The 23110-nt window shown below is 36.3% G+C and overlaps 1 protein-coding gene across 1 annotated transcript; it reads right to left on the bottom strand.

The window, feature by feature from the left end:
- Positions 1-1487: 1487 nt before the first annotated feature.
- LOC120629288 (WD repeat-containing protein 81) lies at positions 1488-22394 on the bottom strand. The gene is made up of 19 exons (XM_039898187.1): positions 22188-22394; positions 21217-22108; positions 20146-20305; positions 19445-19604; positions 17006-17130; positions 16147-16325; positions 13232-15736; positions 12624-12799; positions 11844-12031; positions 11634-11709; positions 11218-11391; positions 10025-10185; positions 9219-9485; positions 8179-8386; positions 7823-7978; positions 7071-7205; positions 5716-5865; positions 4416-4522; positions 1488-1979 (listed from the first exon to the last, which is right to left on the bottom strand). The coding sequence occupies exons 1-19, from the start codon at positions 22392-22394 to the stop codon at positions 1748-1750; spliced, it is 6258 nt and encodes a 2085-aa protein (XP_039754121.1). The 3' UTR covers positions 1488-1747.
- Between the last annotated feature and the right edge of the window lie 716 nt (positions 22395-23110).

Raw genomic sequence — 23110 nt, 5'->3', positions numbered from 1 at the left:
AATTAACACAACTTATAATCTATAATGATATTTTTGTAACAGGACAGTTTTATTTGTTTGAAACAAAGTATAATGTTTTAATAATTTTAATGAAATACAAATGTAAAAATTTTGCGACACAATTAAATATTTTACGAGATCTTATTAACAGTCTTTGTTTGCAAGATTTGATGACAGATAGACGTCTGTAATCAAATCTTGCAAGTTAAAAACTAACTTTTCGGAAACTAACGGTTTCCGTTTCGAGCTACAATTTTGCAAGCAGGAAATCGGATGACAGTGAATATTATTATGCCATAGCTAATCTGTTGCGGGAGCTGGAAAATGGGCATGGGTTCTCGGTTATAAAACGGCAAGACCGATTGAATCTTCTTTGAGGCATCAAACGACGCCTCGATTGCGAGCGCTCGCAAAATCTTGTACTAATGGTACGGGACTCTATGTAGCGTTTTATAATTAAGGCTTTACAAAAAGAACATGACATACGGTCGGAATATATTTTCAGTATTACATGACGCTCTGTCATTTGAAAGATGCTCTCAGATGAAGTGTGACAAAAAACGGGAAAACTATTTCAACGCTATACCACGTTCAGTTGCCAAGGTTAATAATATTTACATAAATAAAAAAATCAATAGATCTAATTGAATAAAGAAAATTAATACAACTTTTCGTCTTTGGTAACGATTTGTTTGTACTTTTTATGCACGCATAATAATGTAATGTACACAATCAACTTTCTTATATAATACAATAAAACCATTGTTCAAAAACGTAATTTCTTAAATAATACACTTAAATAATATTATGCCCTACATATATAAATCTATGTATTTTAATTATGCTCTATCTATATTATATGGAATGCATATTGTACCTTTATTTTTAAGCTTTAACAAAAGTTGCCGAAAATAATGTTGATAGCACATTTTAGAGCACTGGCCACTAAAAGCGTTTTTTTGTGTTTTTTTTTTGTGACGTAGGTATCCAAAATTTATAAGAGGTCGTTCAGATACCTCCAGGGTGCTCATTCGCTAGGCTTCAGTATGATACTATGTTTTGGGTCATCCTGTATATCAATGGGTAAAGCTGATTTTACACTGCCGGAATGTCTCACTGAATTCATAATCTTGAACTCCGGCATCGTGCATCACACGTGGTCTTTTGATTTCCAACACAGACAAATGTCTTTATGGAATAGGAAATAATACTAATAACTCTTGGTTCTACATAATAAATAATTCATGATCTGATTCCGGTATATGTTACCCGCTGGTCAAATGTATGGGAATACGCACGCTATGAAATCATGATCTTAAATATTCTGAACGTCCGAATCCGGATTCCGATGTTGATATCATTATGATGATGATCAATCATCATAATGATATCAACATCATGATCATCATCATCATATCAACCCGTTACCACTACACGCACTACAAGGCACGGGTCTCCTCCCACAATGAGAACGGGTAAAGGCCGCAGTCCACCATTTTTCGTTCACAGTTGAATCAAGTGATATTTTATTTGCTTAAAACGCACATAACTGTGCGTCCTGGGATTTGTAAAGTTAGTCCCTGGCTACTGGGCTACCATCGCTTCGAATATGCATACAGATTATGAATTCAGAGAGGCATGCCGACTGTGTGATACCAGCTTATAACCTTTTTATGGGAAATTCTGCGTTTATCTATGCTTATATCATCACTCTACAACACATTAGCCAATAAAAAAACTGTATTCCTCAACACAGCAAACTGATTGTCCCATTATCACTGCCCAATAGCAGTAACCTATTTAGTGGCAATACCGACATACAAGTAAGCACGCCTTTGAACGTGTCTGAGCGTAGCTTAGTGCTGGAGAACGAAGCTTCCTGGTCCAGTGAAGTGTGAACGCCTATCCGATTGTTCGTAGTTCCAGATATCAGTTCGTTGTAATACACGGATAGACAATGCACGGGTTCAGTACTGCCTCTGTATCGAAAAAGACAAATATGAGAGTTAAACAGCATTGGCGTCTATTAATCTGTATAGTCTGTCTGTCAGACACACTTGTCACTTAGCTTTTGTCTTGATTTGATTGACGCCATTTTGGCGCTGTTAGTAAAATAATAAATAATAAAAATAAAATCATTTTATTTCAGGTCGGGGACCCATATACAAAATTTAACAAAAAATAAATATAAGACACTTAGTGTGACGCTGTAATACGATATAGGTACTTTATGAATAAGTGATTTGCTTAATAAATAACTAGCTTCTGCCCGCGACTTCGTTCGCTTGGACTTCAAAATTTGGTCTAAAGCTTCGCTCGTTAGCAATTTTTAATCCTACCACGGGAACTATTTGTGAGATGAAAGTACATGTCACCATGGTGACATGAATACCAAATTTCAAAGCTGCCCGCGACTTGGCTCGTAGACAATTTTCAATTTTCCCACGAGAACTATTTAAGAAAGCAGGATAAAAGGTAGCCTATGTTCTGTTCCATGTCGAATGCCAAATTACATCTAAATCCGTCCAGCATTTTTTGTGTGTTTGTGTGAACAAACATCGACACTTTCACTTTTACGATATTAGTAGGATTAGTAGGACTAGAGATGGGCATTTGAACGATAAGCATTTAATGGAGCAGTTATTTTCATTTCAGGAACAAAAGCACGATGTTTAAATAAAGCACTTCACTTTACATACACATTACAAGTTATTAGGGCAGTGGTCAGCGACCGTGCTTTCTGAATCCAAGACCGTGGGTTCGATTCCCACAACTGGAAAATGTTTGTGTGATGAACATGAATGTTATTTCACTGTCTGGGTGGTTATGCGTATATTATAAGTATTTATATATATTTTTCTTTAAAATATTCAACAGTCATCTTAGTGCCCATAACTCAAGCTGCGCTTACTTTGGGGCTAGATGGTATAAGCAGTACTTATAATGTTTTTCCGTGCCTATATGCATGTTATAAGTATTTATCAATCATCTTTGTACCGTATAGTCGTAGTGTATTTATTTGTTTATTTTTCACATAAAAAAAATATAAATTGTTTTCTTATTTGTTAGGTCTTGTTCTATGCTTTGATAATCCGAATATATCCAGTATGCTTCAAAACAATACAAGTTGCTTTAAAATTTTTAAACTTTTAATTAATTCGGGTAATTTTTGTAAAAAAGGAACATTGACGTTGTTCATATAGTCAAATACAATTATTAATTATATAAGTTTAGTAAACTACATTCAATGATGTGTGATGTGTGATACGTAACTTCACGTTTTTTAACAAAAAATTTAAATAAGCTAATAAGCAAATGAGTAGAGTCACTGTTTAAATTAAGCTAAACGAATAAGTGTGCTTATCATTTTTTTTTTTTTTTTTTAACAGTTTAAAAAAAATATATTTAAATTGCTAAGTTTTTTGGAAAATCTCTGAATATACTTGTTTATATATTACTTTTGTAATAAATAAATTATTAATACATTTTTCTGACGATTGCGACATTCTATAATATTTAATGACAAGGTTATATCGACATGTTTTTTTTTATTTATTTTTATTCACAAGAATGTAGGGTACATACAGTTTTTAAAATGTAAAGTAGTTATTATAATATTAATACAAACAAATGCGTGCCTCACAAATTATATTGGTGTGTATGTAATGAAATGTATGTAATGGTGCCATTTAAAATCTACTGTCCCTGATTTAGGTAAAAACCTGTATTACAGGCGACAGTGCTCTCCTTAATTTAAAGCTGTTATGCCCATCTCTGTGAATAACTATTCACCGATAGAATAATTGGACATGTATTTGATAGTATGTATACAACGTGTAACGGAATTACGAAATACTGTTGAAGGGCGTATAAGTATATTACATAAGGAATCGCCCTGTAAAATATTAAATGAAAAGAAGCATATTAAATTTTCCATACAGACTAATTTAAAACATCCTCAATAATTGACAACCCTATTGAAGATTAAAGAACGACACGTGCATAGTACCTATACTTCGCGACGCGTACCTAATAAAGTGACAGGAGTCACTTGATTTTACTTTTGCATGTGGCGTTAGGGGCTGTATCTGATTCCTTTCAGTATAAACTATGGCAATGGTTTACTCAAAAACTATTAGCGTTTCGGTTTCAAGGATGTCTCAGAGACAGTAAATAATGTACCTCTAAAGCCTCTGAAGTATTATTTCGGTTTTCATTTAAACGTTGTATAATACAATTAACCAATTATGTCCAAATCGAATTACAAGTCTTTAATATTTTTATGCAACACAATCATAATGATAATGCAAACAAAATGAATGAAATATAAAAGTACTTCACTACGCAAAACAGTACACTGAGTAAGAAAAAGATAGGAAACATGAAGGTTATAAAATATATTTAAAGAAACTCACTTAAGATGTGCTATCAACTCTCCATCGTCAACGCTCCAAAGTGCAGTCACCTGATCTAAGCCAGAGCTTAGAACTCTATGGTCATCCACAGCAGCTAAGCGTAGTACCTGAGAAAAAAAATTCTTTGAATAATAAATATATTATCTTATATAAAGATATATGACGATAAACGAGCATTTTTTTTATATATAAATAATATATATAATGTATATAAATATATAAAATATATATAGTTGTTAAGTGATAACCACTTAAAAATCATGTGAGATTGTAGCGAGCTAGCCTAATAGTACTATGGCATTTATAATATATCCCATACCATATATACGAGAACTCGTATATCGGTTTCTACGCAACAAAATATTATTATTATTATTTATTAAAGTCTTTATTTGTATACCACAACATTTAAAATAAAACAAAAACAGAAACATCGAAAGAAGTAGTAATACAAAAGGCGGCCTTATCGCTTAATAGCGATCTCTGCCAGGCAACCTTAGAATTAGGAAAAAAAAAAAGAAGAGGAGAATAGACTGCTGGTGGTACAAATATTAAAATACATACATGCAAATAACTACATGCCAATACATAAACTAGTGTGCACAAATAGATAAAAAGTAAATAATATAATAAATAAATAAATATAAAAATAAACTAATATATATAATAACAACACTTACATAATTAAATACTTTAACATACAATAAATGAGTAAGTACATATATACATACTATTAAAAGTCGTTAACAATATAATGGGCCTTAACTGCTCTTTTAAATATCGCCAGTGATTTGGATCGTCGTATGCTCAATGGAAGCGCATTCCACAATTCCACAGCTCGTACGCTAAACGAACGCTTATAAAATTTTGTCTTATGATAAGGCATACACAGCGTCAGCGCACGGCACGATCTTACACCAGATTGCTCACCAAGAAAAGTGAACTTCTCTTTTAAATACGAGGGAGTATTTAGATGAAATAACACACAGTACAGAAGAGAAAGTACATGCATATCCCGGCGACGACGAATAGGAAGCCACTTGAGTTTTTGTCGAAATACGGAAACATGGTCATATTTGCGAAGGCCAAATATGAACCGAATAGCCAGATTTTGAAGACGCTCAAGTTTATTAAGCTGATCCTCGGTCAGATTAAGAAAGCTTGCATCCGCATAATCGAGAATAGATAGAAAAAGAGAATGTGCTAGCATAACTTTATCATTTTAAATATCTGAAAGTTAAATGGCTAGTCGGTAGGTTTGTAACTAGTCACGGCCTAAACCACCTAGAAGACAATTTACCTCTCCATCATGTGCCTTCCAGACAGCCTTTGGAGCGCCAGATCGTGTGTCCAGGGCGGCCAGCAAACCGCTTGAGAGTCCTACGCAAATCCAAGCACCGCCCGGACTTACGCACATGCAGCGAATGAAAGACGTACCGCCGCTCACCACCTAATAGCATATCATTATCAAAAGTATACTAATTCATTCACCCATTATTGACCTAATGAATGAATGAATGAATATACTTTTATTGCACACCACAAAAAGTACATAGAACAAAAAAGAAAAGTATAACAAAACAACGTATACTATTTGGCGACCAACTATAGAGCACGGATCTCCTGAAGAATGAGAAGAGCTTTGGTCTTGAACCACCACGCTGGCTACACAAGCCTTTGAGAACATTATGTAGAACTCTCTGGCATGCTTTTTTTTTTTCTTAACGGTTCGAACGAGTGTCATTTTATTGCTTCAAAAACTAATTTTACCGAAAACTTAGAGGTGCGTGCCGGATAATATAACTCGGTCAAAAAGTCCTAGACTATTACGAAAAAACATTCCATTCGATTTAAACACAACACGTTGATATTCCGGTAAATCTTATCATCATATCAACCGACAGACGTTAAATGCTGGATGGACCTTGCATGGGTTTACGGAATTCACTGTCTTTTGCTGCTTGTGACTCCCAGCAACTATTTTGATGCAGGATATCGATCTAGTGGGAGATCTAGCAACGCTACGTTTTCCGGTACAAATTTGGTACTCCAGAAGCTTCAGAACTCATCAGTCCTTCTACCTGATTATTATTAGTAGCATGCAGTCGCTTTCTTATCTGCTCCATAATCAGCAAACATGTGTTTAGAGTTCAATCTCTTCTTTTTTGTAAGTTAATCGTAAAACAGGCTTCCTCTTTAATAGAAGGCATATAACTCCAAAGCGGTCTTGCAAACCTTTTCTGCGAATCTTATCCACTGTCCCCACCCTCCTGTATGCAAACTTGTATTTTATATGTTCATTTGGCCCTACTACTCCACTACCTTGATGAAGCACATATATAACTTGCATGCTGGAGATTCACATACTTAAAATCATGTTGATAACGATTCTGGAGGATTTTTAGAAATACCTTTTGTAACGTATACTTCAAAGAATCCTGAAGACGGACATTTATCATAGAAAAATCCAAAAGTTTAAAGAAATCTAAAGAACTGCCAAACTAGCATTAACCTTATTCGAGTACTTTTTCATTCTAATTGTAAAATATCCACAAGTGAACAATTTTTCTCGCGTAAATGAAGGCACCCAGCTCTTTTATTATTGCCACTAGCATATTGGTATGACATCTTAAAAATTCACAAGTTAAGCCTCACCTTAAGCTCATGCGGATAATTCGGCGCCCGCGCATCTATAATCCTCAACGTAGCATCTGTGGTGGCGGCGACGATGGCACAAGACGGACCTGGCAAAGTCCGTACTATGCTGACCGGCGCTTTCATATTATCCAGCTAAAAAAAATTTTAACACTGTACAAAAAAGAACCGAATCCTTTAATATGTTTGTACACTGGCCACTGCAGAGTAGTTAGAGAATCTAAACACCTTTACGACCAGTAGGGCTGGCAAGCGTGCCACGAAAGAATAATGTCTACCATTGCTGACGAAGACGAGGTCACCGAATTCTGAAGAAACATCACCATAAGTAGAGGTCCGATCCCCCTCATATATACAAGACTTTCTAGTGAAACTAAATAGTTTGACAAGATAACTTCCCAAAAAAAAAAACGTACCCTAGAAAATGGTTAATTTGTTCAAAGTAGTTAAATGGATTTCTATTTAAATTAAAATGATACATTTGCGACTAGGATGAAATAACTAAAAAATACTATTTCTTAGTCAATTATAAATCTAAAGTACAGAAAAATCTAGTTTTAGCTACAATGAGGACATGTCCCGATGATGTAAGGATAAAGGGCGGGAAGAGAAAAACGTTATAGCGCGATAATTTTTATCAAAGTGTAAGTTTCAATTTCAACATTTTGAGGTTTCTTCTTAGTCAGAAACAAGCTACATGAAATTAATTCTGAAATGCTTGTTTTGAATATTTTAGATACCATAATACTTACTTGAGACACAACACTCTCCATAAAAGGGTCCCAGATATGCACAACAGAATCCGTGGAAACGGCCAAACGTAGGGACTCTAAGAACGTCAGAGACAGAACACCTTTCTTGTGGCCCGTGTACGTCCAATTGCACTGAGTGGATGCATTCCCATCACCCTAAGAAAAGATAAAGAAATAAATTATTGAGATAAGTATCTAAATAAACAGAATGTTTTGAAATCGTTTGTATGGAAAAATAAATATGCTTTTGATTTAATATTTCGTTTATTAATTCAATATTAATTCTGTTACGCGTTGTATAATAGACTCTTACACACAAAATGTTTTTGCTTATCTAAAAAAAAAAATTAAAATACCTGATTCCTCAAAGACCACAGTTTCACAGTCTTATCCTTGGAACCACTCATAAAACTGTTCTCATTGTCGAGACAATGTATTGATTTTACGGAATGCGTGTGTCCAAGGAACGTCTGTAGTTTGATCTGTTTGAGGTTGAAACGAGTGTCTTTATCCGCGCGGCCGATCTCGTGCTCCCAGTAAATCAGCCAATCTCCTCGAAGATGTCTATAGAGCAAATGATTTACAGGTTACTATTGTATCAGGAAATATCAAACAGTGAACGCAAAGCCAATATTACTTCGACCTATGAAGACCTATAGATACAGTTACAAAATATAACAACAAAAAAATTTAACTGTGAGGGGTATATTCAAGAAACTGTGCGCAGGGCGGATATGCATTCCGATATACCTCGCAACAAGTTGCACGCACGATACCTTTTTCAGAGAGATAAATAATTGATATCCCAATTTTATTGGTTCCACGTACTGAAATCCATTCGAGACTTAACTTTTTATCATTTTGATCATCTTTCAACTTCTAAATCTAACACTCGGTTAATGGACACAGGACAACACTTTGCAGGATGTGTTTCTTGCATGCCCTGTGAAATGCTGCTCAATCCATTAATCAATTATTAACAATAAAAAGAGCTAAAGATGTAACCTTGCGTAACCGCACCATTCTTAATTTACCACTTAAATTTTATCAAAAACCAGCAATATCATCTCGACACTTCTGTGCCATATCTGGTATCGTCTGGTCACAAGACGTACAATTGTCGATTTCCTTTCGTCATTTTTTTTATAGTAGTAATTGACAGACTAAGCAGATGGCCCCCCTGATGGTAAGTAGAAACTATCCACCATAAACAACAGCCACACTTCGCAGGGTACGCTAGGAACTCGTCCAGAAACGTGACTACTTACATCTAATCGTGTCCGTGGGTGCTAAGTTCCATATGGCTGTAATTACACCGGCAACCACGCCCTTCAGACCGGATTACACCGTTCCAATAATGCTGCACAAAATCCCTACAACTACTATGTACACTTACCGATCGCTCTTATTTCCAGCGTCCATCTTATACGCCACGACGTCAAACCCGTCGACCTGTCCCCCACTGCCCTCGCATGCGTCACTTGACACATCTATCCTGTTGCCAACTAACGTGACATTGGATCCAAAGCTATTGGAATTTGACAAATGGTCAGCGACAAGTTCTGGTTTAGATGGTACGATGTCTATAGTTCTTCGGTGGAGCGGCTCGTCACTAAGTGAAGATTGGAAACGTTTGTCTTGACGCGTTATGTGTAGAGGTGAGCTGGAAACAAAGCGCTCTTTATGTTTGACGACATACACATCAAAAGCTTCCATCCACATCAGTTTTTTGTAGGTTCCATAATCGGACCCTACCTAGCTGTGAAATATTTCTGACTTGTTTTTGACCGACTTTTTGTCGGACGTGTGCGTTTCAATATTGCAATCAGTTTGTTCCAGTTCCGGTTAAAATAAAATCGGTCGCCGATTGTCAAACGTGGGCGGCAGCGACCTTTAGTTTATTCGAAAATTGTCCTGATTTTAAAAGTAATAATTGTTGAATTTGGAACTAGAAATGTCTCGACTTCGTCCGCGTTTGTTACGGTATTTTTAAATCCCGTGGGAATCATTTGTTTTCAACTGCTAAAATAATTTTTGGTCCTTTGCCTTTGCCTCATACAATATGTCTTTTTTTGCATATTTATCGCAATCAGTTCAGTGATTCTAAATCTATTCAAGTGTTAAATCTATTCTACTTAAAGTGAATCCTACGGCATCGTACCCGAACACTAAATAATGGCGGAACGTCTTTGATTTTCTTACCTGATCATATGAGCTTGCCTATACTTGGAGCAAAGCGATCGTATAGTTTCACTGTTCTTCAAACATCTCTCCACGGTATCTGTCCCGACGAATTTAGTGAACCTCGTATAAGATTGGTAGGCGAGCTCCTCATCGAATACCATAAGCAGTTCCTCTTGCGCCTGTCAACAACTTTATACTAAAAATAATTTTCGCTCAACAATGCTTATAATACTCAGATTTTTTTTTTTCTTTTTTATTCTATGACAATACACAAAGCCAACTAGCCCCGAAGTAAGCGTAGCTTGTGTTATGGGTACTTAGATGGGCAATGAATATTTTTATCAATATAATACATATAAATACTTATTATATACAGATAAACACCTAGACGCTGAAAAACAATCATGTTCATCACTCAAACATTTTCCAGTTATTGGAATCGAGCCCACGGCCTTGGACTCAGAAAACAAAAAAAGAAAAAAAAACTTAAGGATAGGCATTGTAAGATTTATAAAAAGTCTACCCTTAAGTATTCATAACACGTATTGAAGACTTTCTTAATTTTATATCAACTGCATACCCTGTGCATACCCTTTATGCACGCCACTAATGTCAGTGACTTTGGTACTCCGGCGGATCTCTTTGTTTCTAATTCTGTCAGGGAAACTCCCAATCTAGCCCTCTCATTACATTCGATTACGTTATATTGTTACGTGCTAGGTTTTGCGGATTTGGAATAAGAACAAAACATGACTCTTGGAAGATATTAATTTTTAATACAATGTTCCAGAGCACGCTTCCTCTGTGGTAAGTGGTGATACTGTCTGAGAAGATAGAGGGCTAACCTTTAACGGGTGGACTATTTAATCATCAATAGCCTGTAACAGTCCACTGCTGGATTAAAGGCAGAGCCTAATGGGAGGGGTTTGCCCATAATTATCAACTGTATTCTGACATGCCGTCATCACACGGCTGTCATTTAATAGCTATATTATATTTATAACGTCACTTAACGGAATACTTTATAGCTTGTACGTCTTTATCAGTGTAGTTAGCACCCTGGTAAATAGCCACAGCCGCAAAATTCTGAATTTATGAATTCCTAAATTGCCCCTGCTGGGGATAGAACCCGTATCAATTATTTCGGTAGGAACAATTTATTTCCTATTTATTTATTTAAATTAATTATATATATAATAAAATTAACTTACGGTTAGCGTAGTGACGTCACAGCGGTCGTTGAAGGACGGAGGCGTGCACGCTAGTTCGGGCAAATCAGCACGCACGACTCGACCGTCCTTAATCGCCCATTCTGCTGTGCTGCCGTCACGGCAGATCTCCAAAAAGCCTTCTAATTTTGAATCAGCTGAATCCTGTTCGGAAGACTGGAAAAAAGGGAGCAGTTTCAAAATTAATTAAAATATCTATTTATTCAGTACAAAAATAAAGTCAGAACGTGTACAAGGACCGAACAAGGATTTCTAATAAAAACTTTCCTCTTAATCAATATACACTTTTTACATTATATATTTTATTCATATTGCATATAACATAATATACCCGTGGAGAAAGAAGCAATTTCAAATTTAATAAAGAACTCTTTACCATATTCTGAAAATATAAATACCTTGTCAAGATTATTTTCATCCTGTTTTGGCCAGTTATCCGTTTTACCTGTCGCTTTGTCGAACGCTAGGAAAAACCTGAAAGAAAGAAACATTTTAGAACCAACCCAAAATAGGATTCAATCAAATATTTTTGTTGGTGTTGATAGATTATATATTTAATTATAAATTATAGATTTAAATTTCTTGTTTGACAACTTTAGGATTCTTACCTTTGGAGAGCCGGCACACACAAGTGTTTCCTCGTCATTTCAGGCCCAATCCTCACGGCAACTACATGTAAAGCATCCAATAGTTTACGAGCGAGCGCACACCGAGCGGGCGCGCCGCTTGGGTACGCACACCGCGTTGTAGACGCTAAGCGCAACGCTGGTTGCAGGATTGTTTTTAGAAATGTGTCCTTAAAAAAACCTTACAATTAAACCGCAATCAAAACCGATTCATCCGTTCGGGAAATACGATGCAACAGACAGACAGAGACACACACACACACACATGCGTGATGTCGGTATCTATGTTGTAAATACTAAAAAACAGAATGAAATAAATATATAAGGGTGCTGCCATTAAATATTTATTTAATTCTGTTTTCTAGTATTTGCTGTTAGCAACAACAAAAAACATTATCTGTGAGCATTTCAAACTGTCTAACTATCACGGTTCATGAAATACAGCCTGGAGACAGACGTACGGACAGCGGAGTCTTAGTAATAGGGTCCCGTTTTACACTTTAGGTACAGACTACAGAGCCCTTAAAACATGTATGTTGATATACATTTTAATCACAATCATTTGTCAGAAATTAATAATAAAAATAAACAATAAAAATATCGCCTGAAGCGCGCATAGCTCAGAGTGCGTGCCAGGAATTGAACTCGCCCTTTCTGAAGTCATAAATATTTTAAATTTAATTGTGTAAGTAACACATTATTTCAACGAACAGACTATAACGAAGTTCAAATAACGTTACTCCTGATGAAGAAATAACTTACCTGCAACTGCTCCATAACTTTGGCATCGGACATGAAGGGCAAGAGGTATTTAATGAGCTGCAAACATGCTACAACACCGCCCTCTAGCGGTGTAGACAGGCGACGTCTACAAGACGCTATCAACTCACCCATGTGAGGCAGATATTGGAATATTATTAGCTGCTCTCCGTACATAGCTAAAAACCAAAAAAATTTAGTTAACGCTTTCAAACATCATAGACCCGTTACCTTCCCGGGTCTCCTTTTAAAATGAGCAGGGTTTAGGCCGTAGTCCACCACGTCGGTCAAATCCGGACTCGTACTTCGCACGGCTGTGAGAACGTAATGTAGAACTCTGAAGCATGCGGATCTCTCATGATGTTTTCACATAACTTCAAAAAGATCGAACTCGTTTCCTCCAAAAGGGATGCTTAAGTCAACACCTAGACTATCACCGCTGCTTGAATACGTATACTGTATATTGTATACGTTCATTAATTAAAAGGTCTTAGATAATTTAAATTATTTAATTTAAATTGTGTAAGACTCAAGGTCAAATCAATTGTGGTATAAAAAATGAAAACTACAAAAACAAATTTCAGGTGGCAACTCATGAATAAATAACTTACCTACAATAGAAGTGAGGCATTTGATAACCTTCATAGCGTTTTTGTCTCCCACAACCTTACTGTTGACTATAGATATTTCATCAAATTCATCCTTTTCATCTCCGTCCCAAGATGCCAGATTTTCCTTCCCGATATAACATAAAGTGAGCATCTTTAACAAATTCCTCGTGATGTATCTACACGTTAGCACCGGGCCCAATCTATGAGCTAACCAAATAAGACTTTCGGAACTCATATCTGATATCTTATAACTAGTTTTATCATCGCAATTTTGATCTATATCTTCCTCCTTTATTTGGAACTCCACTGTTTTATTTTCAGCATTTCTTACTAGCTCTAAACTTTTAATTTGTCGCACACCTATACTTCCTTCTCCATTCTTTGACTCAATGATATTGCCTTCTGAATTTGACACTTCATGAGCGAAATGCAAGTAGCTAGTAAACATAGGTTTAGGTATGTCGATAGTTGGTGACATCGCTTTATTAGAATCAGGTACTACGTCTTGAATTTCGTCTTTTATCACGATGACATTAGTGTCTTTGGAATTTGGTGAAGAGTAGTTGGTGAAAAATCTCGAATTTCCCGGAGAAATATAATCTGCAGCTGGTGAAGGTGTTTGCAAAGTATTCGAGTCCCTAATCACAGTATTTGAATCAACGGAACCTGATGGTGATTTGCTTCTACTACTGCAACTGGGGTTTCTATCTTTATCATTTTCGAAATGAAACAATTCACTTTCACTTCTGCTATCTTGGTCTTTCATTACTTCATTCACTTCTGACATACTTTTATCGATGTTTGGCGTTACAACGTGTTCGGAACCATAAGACGTGTCCGGTGAGAAAATATCGGATGTAGAAGTTAAGGCATTTTTCAGATTATCATCAGAATATCTTGGTTTCTTGTTCAATGTTGCGCGGTTGTGACACAAGTGACCAGGAGATCCACTGTCAGAAGTCACATCCTTGTAACCACCAACAGCTTCTACCAAATGTTGAGTGAAATTGTCTAAAAAACATTGTAGTCCCAATCGCACCATAAGTTGAAGTAGGAATATATGGTGGTAGAGTTTCACATACTTTTGTTTATTAGCTAGTCCTGCGTTCGTTATTGCATCGACATCGGTCAACTTATGATCTGATTTGTCGTAAACATATTCGTCGTCTTCGTAAAGATTTAAAATGTGCCGCAAAAGCTTACTATTTGTGTCCGCAGGCCCTAAAACCTTGCTAATAGTATCAAACAAATGCCAAGCGGCAAGGACGGATGTATTTTTATTTTCCAAAAGCTGGATATAATGTTGCAGGAAAATATCAAGTACGTTAAATTGATTATCGTTAGTGACTTGATTTAAAAGTACCCCCAAATGAGTGATGCATGCTTGGATCTTTCCTTCAGCTATTTTCTGTGAAAAATATAGCTTGGTTTTATCAACATTTTGATATTTTTCACATTGAGTGCCGTCACATTCATATGTGTACAATATATGTAACTCATCGCCAGTAAGATCGTACTCATGTAAAGTGCTTAGAAGATTGTATAGAAGGTTAAAACTTTGAGGGAAAGGTATCAAATGTTGCATTATTAGTGGTTGTAATAACTGGGATGGAGTAGGTGGCGGTAAGCCTTTGTCCGTGACAATAATTCTTTTTCTGGAATCTTCAGCACTAAGCTTCAGTTCATTGTTGAAGCTCAAACTGGGTGGATTAACTTGTAAAAGAAGGCACGCAATATAGCTCGCACATTTTGGCATCGAATTGTAGTTATACTTAAGAATTGTGCGACAACTATTGTATCTTTCTACAAAATTCTCGTTAGTTAATCTTAATGGACGCATGTAGGTATGCAGGAATATTTCAACTATAAGGCACCCAATTACAAGCATATCCTGTCGTCGACTCTCTGTGACGAACTGTTTATAAATGGCCGCGTCTGTCGTGTATCGAGGACTGAACATTCTGTTTTTTCGTTCTTTAAGGACACTTTCTAAATTGTTATCCTGGCTGATTTTCTTTAAGTAACCCTGATCGTAGGACGCTAAAAACATGTGATTTGTAAAAGCAGTCTCTTCAACCACTTCACTAGACCCGGTGTTAGCATTTTCCTTCGGCTCTTGTTGGACGGTGCACAAATTTAGCGTTGCATGTTCTTTATGTTTTGCATTATCTTCAGCGCCACTAAAGAAGCATTTGGTTCGGAAGTTGTCCAAAGTTTCTAATGCTTGTATTGTGGCTGCTGGATTGTATTCTTTGGGTAAATATATCACACCTTTGCCGAGTTCTGAACGTTGTACCCTATAGTGCCTAGAATGGGAAGATGCTCTACTTTCGGTGCTAACAACATCTTCCTCCTGACCCTTACATAAGGAACGAGCTCTGTTACTACTTTTATGTCTTCGCGTTCTTTGGGGCGGGACGTTTAATCGAGATACGTGTTGAGGAAGACTGCTGGACTCTTCTTCTTCATCAGATATTTCATCTGAACTATCACGAACGAATTTCTCTGTAAATTCAAAACGATCACATTTTAGCTACTCCAAAAATTTAAATTTCTAGTTATGTTGCTAAAGATTTTTAAATTGATCGTAAAATAAAGGGTTTTTTATCCAAATTCCCAAGGTGCTCGAAGGGGGACCTTGCACCGGTAAAAGCAGCGTTGATAGACCTCCGACAAGGTCAACTGATCACATCAAGCGAGCTGCAGGACTGAAGCGGCACTAGGTATTCGGAACTCCCTACAACAGACTTATATCCAGCAGTGAACGTCCATTGGTTGACATGATGATGAGATCAAAATTACAAAAATTGTCTTCAAGAAAAAACTAAAATGGTAATTTAACCCTTCCTCTATCATTTTATTCTGTAAAAGAACATATGATGATTTTATCATACGTATTTTCATGTATATCTTACTGGAATCTCTTGGGGCAGTCCATCTAAGTCTCGGAGGCGCGGGGGGTGGTAATCTCAGTCGCCTCGGCGGGTGAGGCGCGGTCAACAACTGTACGGTCGCCCCCCTTCTTGTGTATGTGTGGCCGTCCACTAGCGACAAGCAAACGTTTTTTGCTTTCACCGCCGCTGTTCCAGATAGTCTAAAAAACGGTTTTCGGTTATTCTATTTTTCTTTTATAGAACTAATTGACGAATCGTTGTCCAGTTGGCCCATTTAATGGAAGCTGGATAACTATTGGCTATTAACAGAGAGAGAGAGAGAGAGAACACGTCCAACAAAGTGCCGTCCTATGTCCATCATCTTGAGGCGTAGGTGTTAAGCCTCATGTGCCTGTAATTAGAGCGGCAACCACGCGTCCCCGAACGAGCTCTGTCACAAAAAGCTTTAAGACTACTACTAAACTTGTATGTAATGCTACTCAAAAAAAAAACTGAGAAATAAACTAAGTATATGAAAAACGTAGGTTATCCACAAATTATTTACTCATCCCTACTAATATTATAAATGTGAATGTAAGTTTGTTTGTTACGCTTTCACGCAAAAACTACTAACCGATCATCCCGAAACTTTGTACACGTATTCCTGAAGGTATTAGAAGTAATATAGGATATACATAAAGTGCTGCCATATTTATGAGGCACATGTCTTCCGAAAAACAAAAGCGGACGAAGTCGCGGGCAGCAGCTAGTTAATCATAAAAATGACAGTAATTAGCTAATAGCTGATAACAATCAGTTTCATATTAATTATTGATGAGCCAAGTTGTGATATCCATCAACGTCCTTTGAGTAAAAGCTTTTTAAACACATATTAACTTACTTGTATCCAAAAGTGATATCTATCCAGTGGTGAAGATTCTCAGAAACATAAGTACTTTCTAGAGCCTCTCTGTGCTTAGTTATAAAGTCTTCCACACAAGTTGCCCAGGACGGAATACCTAAGTCCTGAAATAGATTGCAGGTATTCGAATTCAAAATTCAAAAAAATCTTTATTCATCTCGGTTTGTTCACACGAATTAGTCAAGAAGGAGGCTGCCGAGCGAGATCGAGAGTGAGCCAATCCCGCTCGGAGAAGACGGCGCCGGAGAGCTGGTGCTAACCACGCTCATTCACCTGCTCAATAGTGCCAGACGAAGGGACATCAGGGTCTACCTTCGACCCTGGGAAGACAGCCGCTTGCTAAATGCTAAAGCAAAGCAACCTCACAGCGACGTACCTACATGAGGTCGGGAATCATTCTTCCCGGGACGAGCTACTAGCGTTGTGCAAGGGAGGCACCGGTGCGTTCCTTGGAGATCCCGGAGCCTCCAAATATGTACTGCGGCTGGCTACCGAGGGGGTTTTAGTGGGTATAAATCGCCACATAACCCGAATTCACCTGCAGAGAATCGGGTATCTTTTAAGAAGATTTCCCCCCGTCACCAAAAAAAAAAAAAAAAAGTTTTATTCACACAGTCGTCAACTTAAAACTAAAGCTAGGAGGTCTCCAAACGCGCCCTGGTTTACTTAGCCTATAACAAACTTAGTAGGGAAATTTTTCTTTGTATCACATCTCTAATTGCTCTGGCGGTACGCCTCGGTGGAGGGTGGTACCCTACCGACAAACACGTGCCGCCATGCGATTTAGCGTTCCGGTACGAACGATTAGGGTTATGGATTTAATATGACTGCCATATACCCTTAAAACGTTAGCCCGTTACCATCTTAGTCTGCATCATTACAAGGTGAGATCGCAGACAAGGGCTACTGAAATAATAAAAAAAGAAAACTCATAGTTGGAGCAATTCATACCCAAGCTTTTTTATTATTTATGTTATCCTTAATATTATAGCAGGATTTTTCTATAAGCTTACTGTATTGAATAGAAACTTGTAATAATTAGAGAGAACAAAAAACAAAAGTTTTGTTTCTAAATACGAAATATCCTTATTTAAAGTCGGCCTAATTATAATAAAACTTATATATATCGACCCATTACCGGCTCTATACAGCGCACGGGTCTCCTCCGCACAGTGTTCGACCTCTGTCTACCCCGATGGCCCAGTGCGGTTCGGTTGACTTCACACGCCTTTAAGGACTTCCCTACTTAAAAAAACTTCCGTAAAACTTTACGCAGTCAAAAGTTTATGCTCGCACTGAAGCCCTACTAATGAACTAGGGGATATTGAATTCCTAACTCGATGGTAGACATCGTGTCACGTAAAAGAGCGTATAGTTCGATTTATAAAAATTTATAAAATTAGTTAACAATGTAGTGATATGGTTTGCCTATGGTTTTTTTTATTAACTTAAAAAAAATGTAATGCATAGAAAAGTTTCGGAACCGACAGGATCTGAAACTGCGAATCATTCCTATAAAATAAAATAACAAATTTGGAATGTCCTGTGATGTGGCTAAAAAGCACAGAATTAAGAATATACATATGCAGTGCATTGTGCCCAAAAACAGTGAAAGCGCCCCGCGCACTTCTCACTTTACACACGCGGAATGTTGCTAGCTCACAAAAAAAATTCCCATTTTCTTATTTTATACTAAACGTTTAGAACATTACAGGTAAAATAATTACTGTCAACTGTTAAATGCTATGCAGTGACTAACGTTTGTTCGAGAAACACTACTAAAGTGGAGTGGTTTTTGATGCTTCAATATTAGTCGTGTACACGATTTCTATATGTTTATAATCTGTGTTAAAAAGTTAAAAACAACAAATAGAGGTTGTTTTCAATGTAGCCAGTGGATAGGTCAAAAATAGTTTGGCCGGTATGCACACTGGTGTATCGTGCAAATAGTAAATGGTCACATGACATGTGGGTACTAAACACTCTGTCAATACTCACCCTTAGATGATTAGATATATAAAATTAATTTTATAGTAAACCAGAACAGTTAACTATGAAATTACGGGTAAATACTTATGCGAATTCCACCGTTACCGAAACCACCGTTTCGATAGACTGACTTCGTTGAATGCGACGAATTATTTAGCCGCCTTTAAAAGTAAGTAATTGGATAGTAATATTTTGTGTTTTAAACATAAATATTGGCTATAAGTAGCGACATGTTATAGGAACCGTGCGGGGATTATGAACTCGTATCTTACCTGAAGATGTTTGCATAGCTTTAAAATTGTAAAAAGCACAAGTGCGAAAAATCCAACTTTCCGTACCATACTCCTACGTTCAAAAAGTATCGCTTTTAGAGCAACTATTAAAAAATAAAAATTATCGGTTTCGTTTATATATCGGAATAGTACTTACAGGTAAATCTTCATGTATACTTTTGAACACAATAGGGTCTGTGTAGAATTCTGGTATGCACTCGTCAGGGGTCCATTCTTGCATGCGTTGTATCGAAGCGGGGTACTCTGCCGGCACCCATTTATTGCGTACGTATTTACACAGGGTATCTTTAGGAGTCCTACAATTTATGATACATTTAAAAATCTGAGTTTTATATATCTTATTGTTTTTAACACCTTTGGTTGCCTGGAAGAGATCGCTATGTAGCGCCATAAGGCCGCCAAATTTTATACTTTTTGTTAAATTTTTACTTTTAATTTGATATGTTTATGTGGTGTACAATAAAAGTGTATTCTATTCATTCATTCATTCATTCATTCATCTTTTCGGTCATATAAAAAATTATATAACATATAGATTTTGGGCACCCTTAGCTCTGCCGAATTGTCTGGGGATTGCACATTCCTCTTAAATATTAAATTAAACCTATAAATACTATATCTAAACAGAAAAATAATATAAATGCAAAAAAAATCATTCAAAAATACCTAAAATTTTATCTTAGTTACATTCTTTCTGCATAATAATCATATCTCATATAAAACACATGTGTTTATGTGTATTACAATCTCCATCTATTAAGATACCAACATATCTAATCTAGTTAGCTTTGTGTACAACTCTAAAGGGTTTTGTAAGTCAAAAAATCGTATCCTGACCTGCGTGCTAAGTAAACATAACAGGTAATATCTGACAATGCGTCCGTAACGTGATGGGGTATCTGTCCATTACAACTTGTGACGTCATAAGTCATGTCCAGCTGACGATCGCCTTTGTTGAGTCTGTATTTCGACTTTGTCAAATCACGCCAATTACGACCTGCAATTAAAAATCGGAATTAATATCCATATCTTTATATATATATTTCTTGTGTGCATGTGTATGTATTTATGTAACTGAACTCCTCCTAGACGGCTGGACCGATTTGAATAAATGTTCGGTTCGGTTGGCTCCCTGGATGGTTTAGATTCACAAATCAACCCGACAGATGGCGCTGGGGTCAGATAGTTTTATATATATATCAGAATACAATTGTAACAGAGAGAGAGAGAATATAAGAGAAGGAGCATCAGCAACCTCTGTACTACTGATACTGTCTACTGCAATCAACAGTGGCACTGTGTGCAAACCCTCCAATTGGGAAAGGCCAATAATCCTATAATAATAATCAATAATGTATAGTATAGTATAATAGTCCAGACTATTATAGACTATTGAAGATATTTCAAATTCAAAATTCAAAATCAAAATTTTTTTATTCATGTAGGCCTAGCACAGGCACTTATGAAGCGTTCATACATATATGTTTACATAATTGTAGGGGTATGGTGATGTTTGTTCGCCAACCTAAAGCTACGAGAGTTCCAAACGTACTCTGGTCTAAGAAGAGCCCACAACAAACTTAGCCGGGTATTTTTTTTTTTTGTTATCACCATCTCACGGTAAATTTATATTAAGCTATGAAGTTAGAGCAATTCACACCCAAGCTTTTTTATCGTCTAAGTAATCCTTAATATTACAATAGGATTTTTCTGTAAAGCTTACATTTTACATAAGTTTTGAACTTATTGAGAGAAATCTCAAAGATTTCATTCTGTGATTTGTTATAAAATATGATAATATGATTGGTTGCTTCGAAAGGGGTAAAGACAAAGGGAGAAGGACAAACAAAAAACAAACTCATTTTTGCATTATAACTATTTAGGATATTATACTAATAAAAATCTTACCACATCTAGAACTGAAGTCAGTCACCCAAGGAACCATAAAATGAGACTGAGGGTCATTGGCTGATCTTCCAGCTAGGATATTCAAATGTAGCAAATAATCCAAGTTTGAGATCCTTCCTCTGACCCATAACATACATAACTTCTCCAGTTGTACCACATCACTCCGCCAATACCAGTCCTCTCCCCTCTTAGGTGTTATCTGGTTATTTATTGGTTGATTTTGATTTGTACTCTGTTTATTACGATTCTGTTCACATATCAACGATGGGTCAAGGCAATGGATGTTGTTCACTATCGGTGGTATTATTTGAAGCCATAAATCCTCAGTTAGATAAATGTCCCGCAAACTAAGAGTCCCTAAACTAAGCCCCCTATCACACAAAGCTTTTGAAACATTCAACAATTGATAAACAATAAGCAGACCTCTAGAATATGACTTATCTATTAAATGTGGACTGAAGTTAAGGCAATCTAGTAAATTATTCTCGTAATGTCCCCTATACACTACAAAATAGTTATTGTCACTTTCTAAAACGTACATAGCTGCTAATAAGTTGGCATGTGTATCATACGACTTTGATACTTGCTTGCCAGTTATGTCTTTGTACTCAGTAAATTTGGCTTCTGGCCTTATCCTAATTATATTACAGCTATACAATCTTATTATTATTTCTGTTAATAGTTGATCGTGTTCCAAGAGATTCACTATGGTACTTTCCTTGCAGCTATCATTTTGACAGTATTTTTTATATGATTCCTTCCATAAATTTCTCTGGTTACTTTGTGAGACATATTGGAGCAATTGAGAGAATGTGAGCGGCGTCTCTGCATTCGTTTCATTGACTTTGTACCGCGGCAAAGGTAAAACTTTCGATGTCTTTTTGTCTAATACCTAAAATAAATAGGACTTTAAATAAGTTCTAATAATTGTAAAAACTATGTAATAGAATACTGTTGAGATTCTCTCGTACCCTAATAAATATCTTTTTCCACGGGTAAGGTACACTTTCACCAGGTTGCAAGGTAAAATCTAAATTGTTTACACAGTTATCAATTTCTACGTTTTTCAACCACTTCCTTAGCCAAGTATTGTGGACAACGACCGCAAACACCGTTGGTGACGACGTGACAAAAATATTTTTACTGTTTATATTTAATTCTTTTGATATTTTATCCATTTCTCGTTTTGATTTCTTTGTTTTGTTTTATTCTTAGAGTCGAGGTTACTTTTTTAGATTTGACATTTTTATTGACAGAACTGACAGATCGATTTCCTAGTGTTGTCAAGTTTCAAAAATAAATTATCCCATAATACTACACATATGACATAGCTTGTTCTTGTTGCAATCAGCAGCCAACGCACTAGTTCTTGTGCTTCATACGGTAATCTAGTAGCATAAGTATCCTTACTAGTGGATAGGGATCATCAAATTTGAAATTAGCTGGTGTTTTATAAAGAAGAACTACTAAGATTTTTGGCAGCTTCTTCTCAGTAAAATGTGCAGCCTAACTTTTATAAGACGTATAATAGTTTGAGGGATTCTGTATATAATGAACAAGGTATTAGATTGTTACCCTAAATTTCTGATGTTTCCTTTAAGCTAGCATCTCTACATGTTTTTTTTTCTAATTATTGAGTTCTAGCTTTTTAGCCTGTCATAAAAAAGAGGTTTAATACCCTTGATTATACTCAACCCGTAGTTAGCAATACATCATACCTCGTAGGAAGGTGGTTTTATAAACAATAATTACACTTTGTTTTCCTTTAAAATCGTACTGTCTCAATGGTCTTTAGGTTCATTATGAGTATTTAAGCTGGACAAAACTATCAGTTCTGAGCTTCTGAGATGTACAAACAAGTACTGTGTGTTTTAAATAATTAATTATACTAAAC

The sequence above is a fragment of the Pararge aegeria genome, chromosome 14 (assembly GCF_905163445.1).
Source record: "Pararge aegeria chromosome 14, ilParAegt1.1, whole genome shotgun sequence".
NCBI lineage: Eukaryota > Metazoa > Arthropoda > Insecta > Lepidoptera > Nymphalidae > Pararge > Pararge aegeria.
Note: the sequence above shows the minus strand (reverse complement) of the source record. Positions and strands in the feature narration are given on the sequence as shown.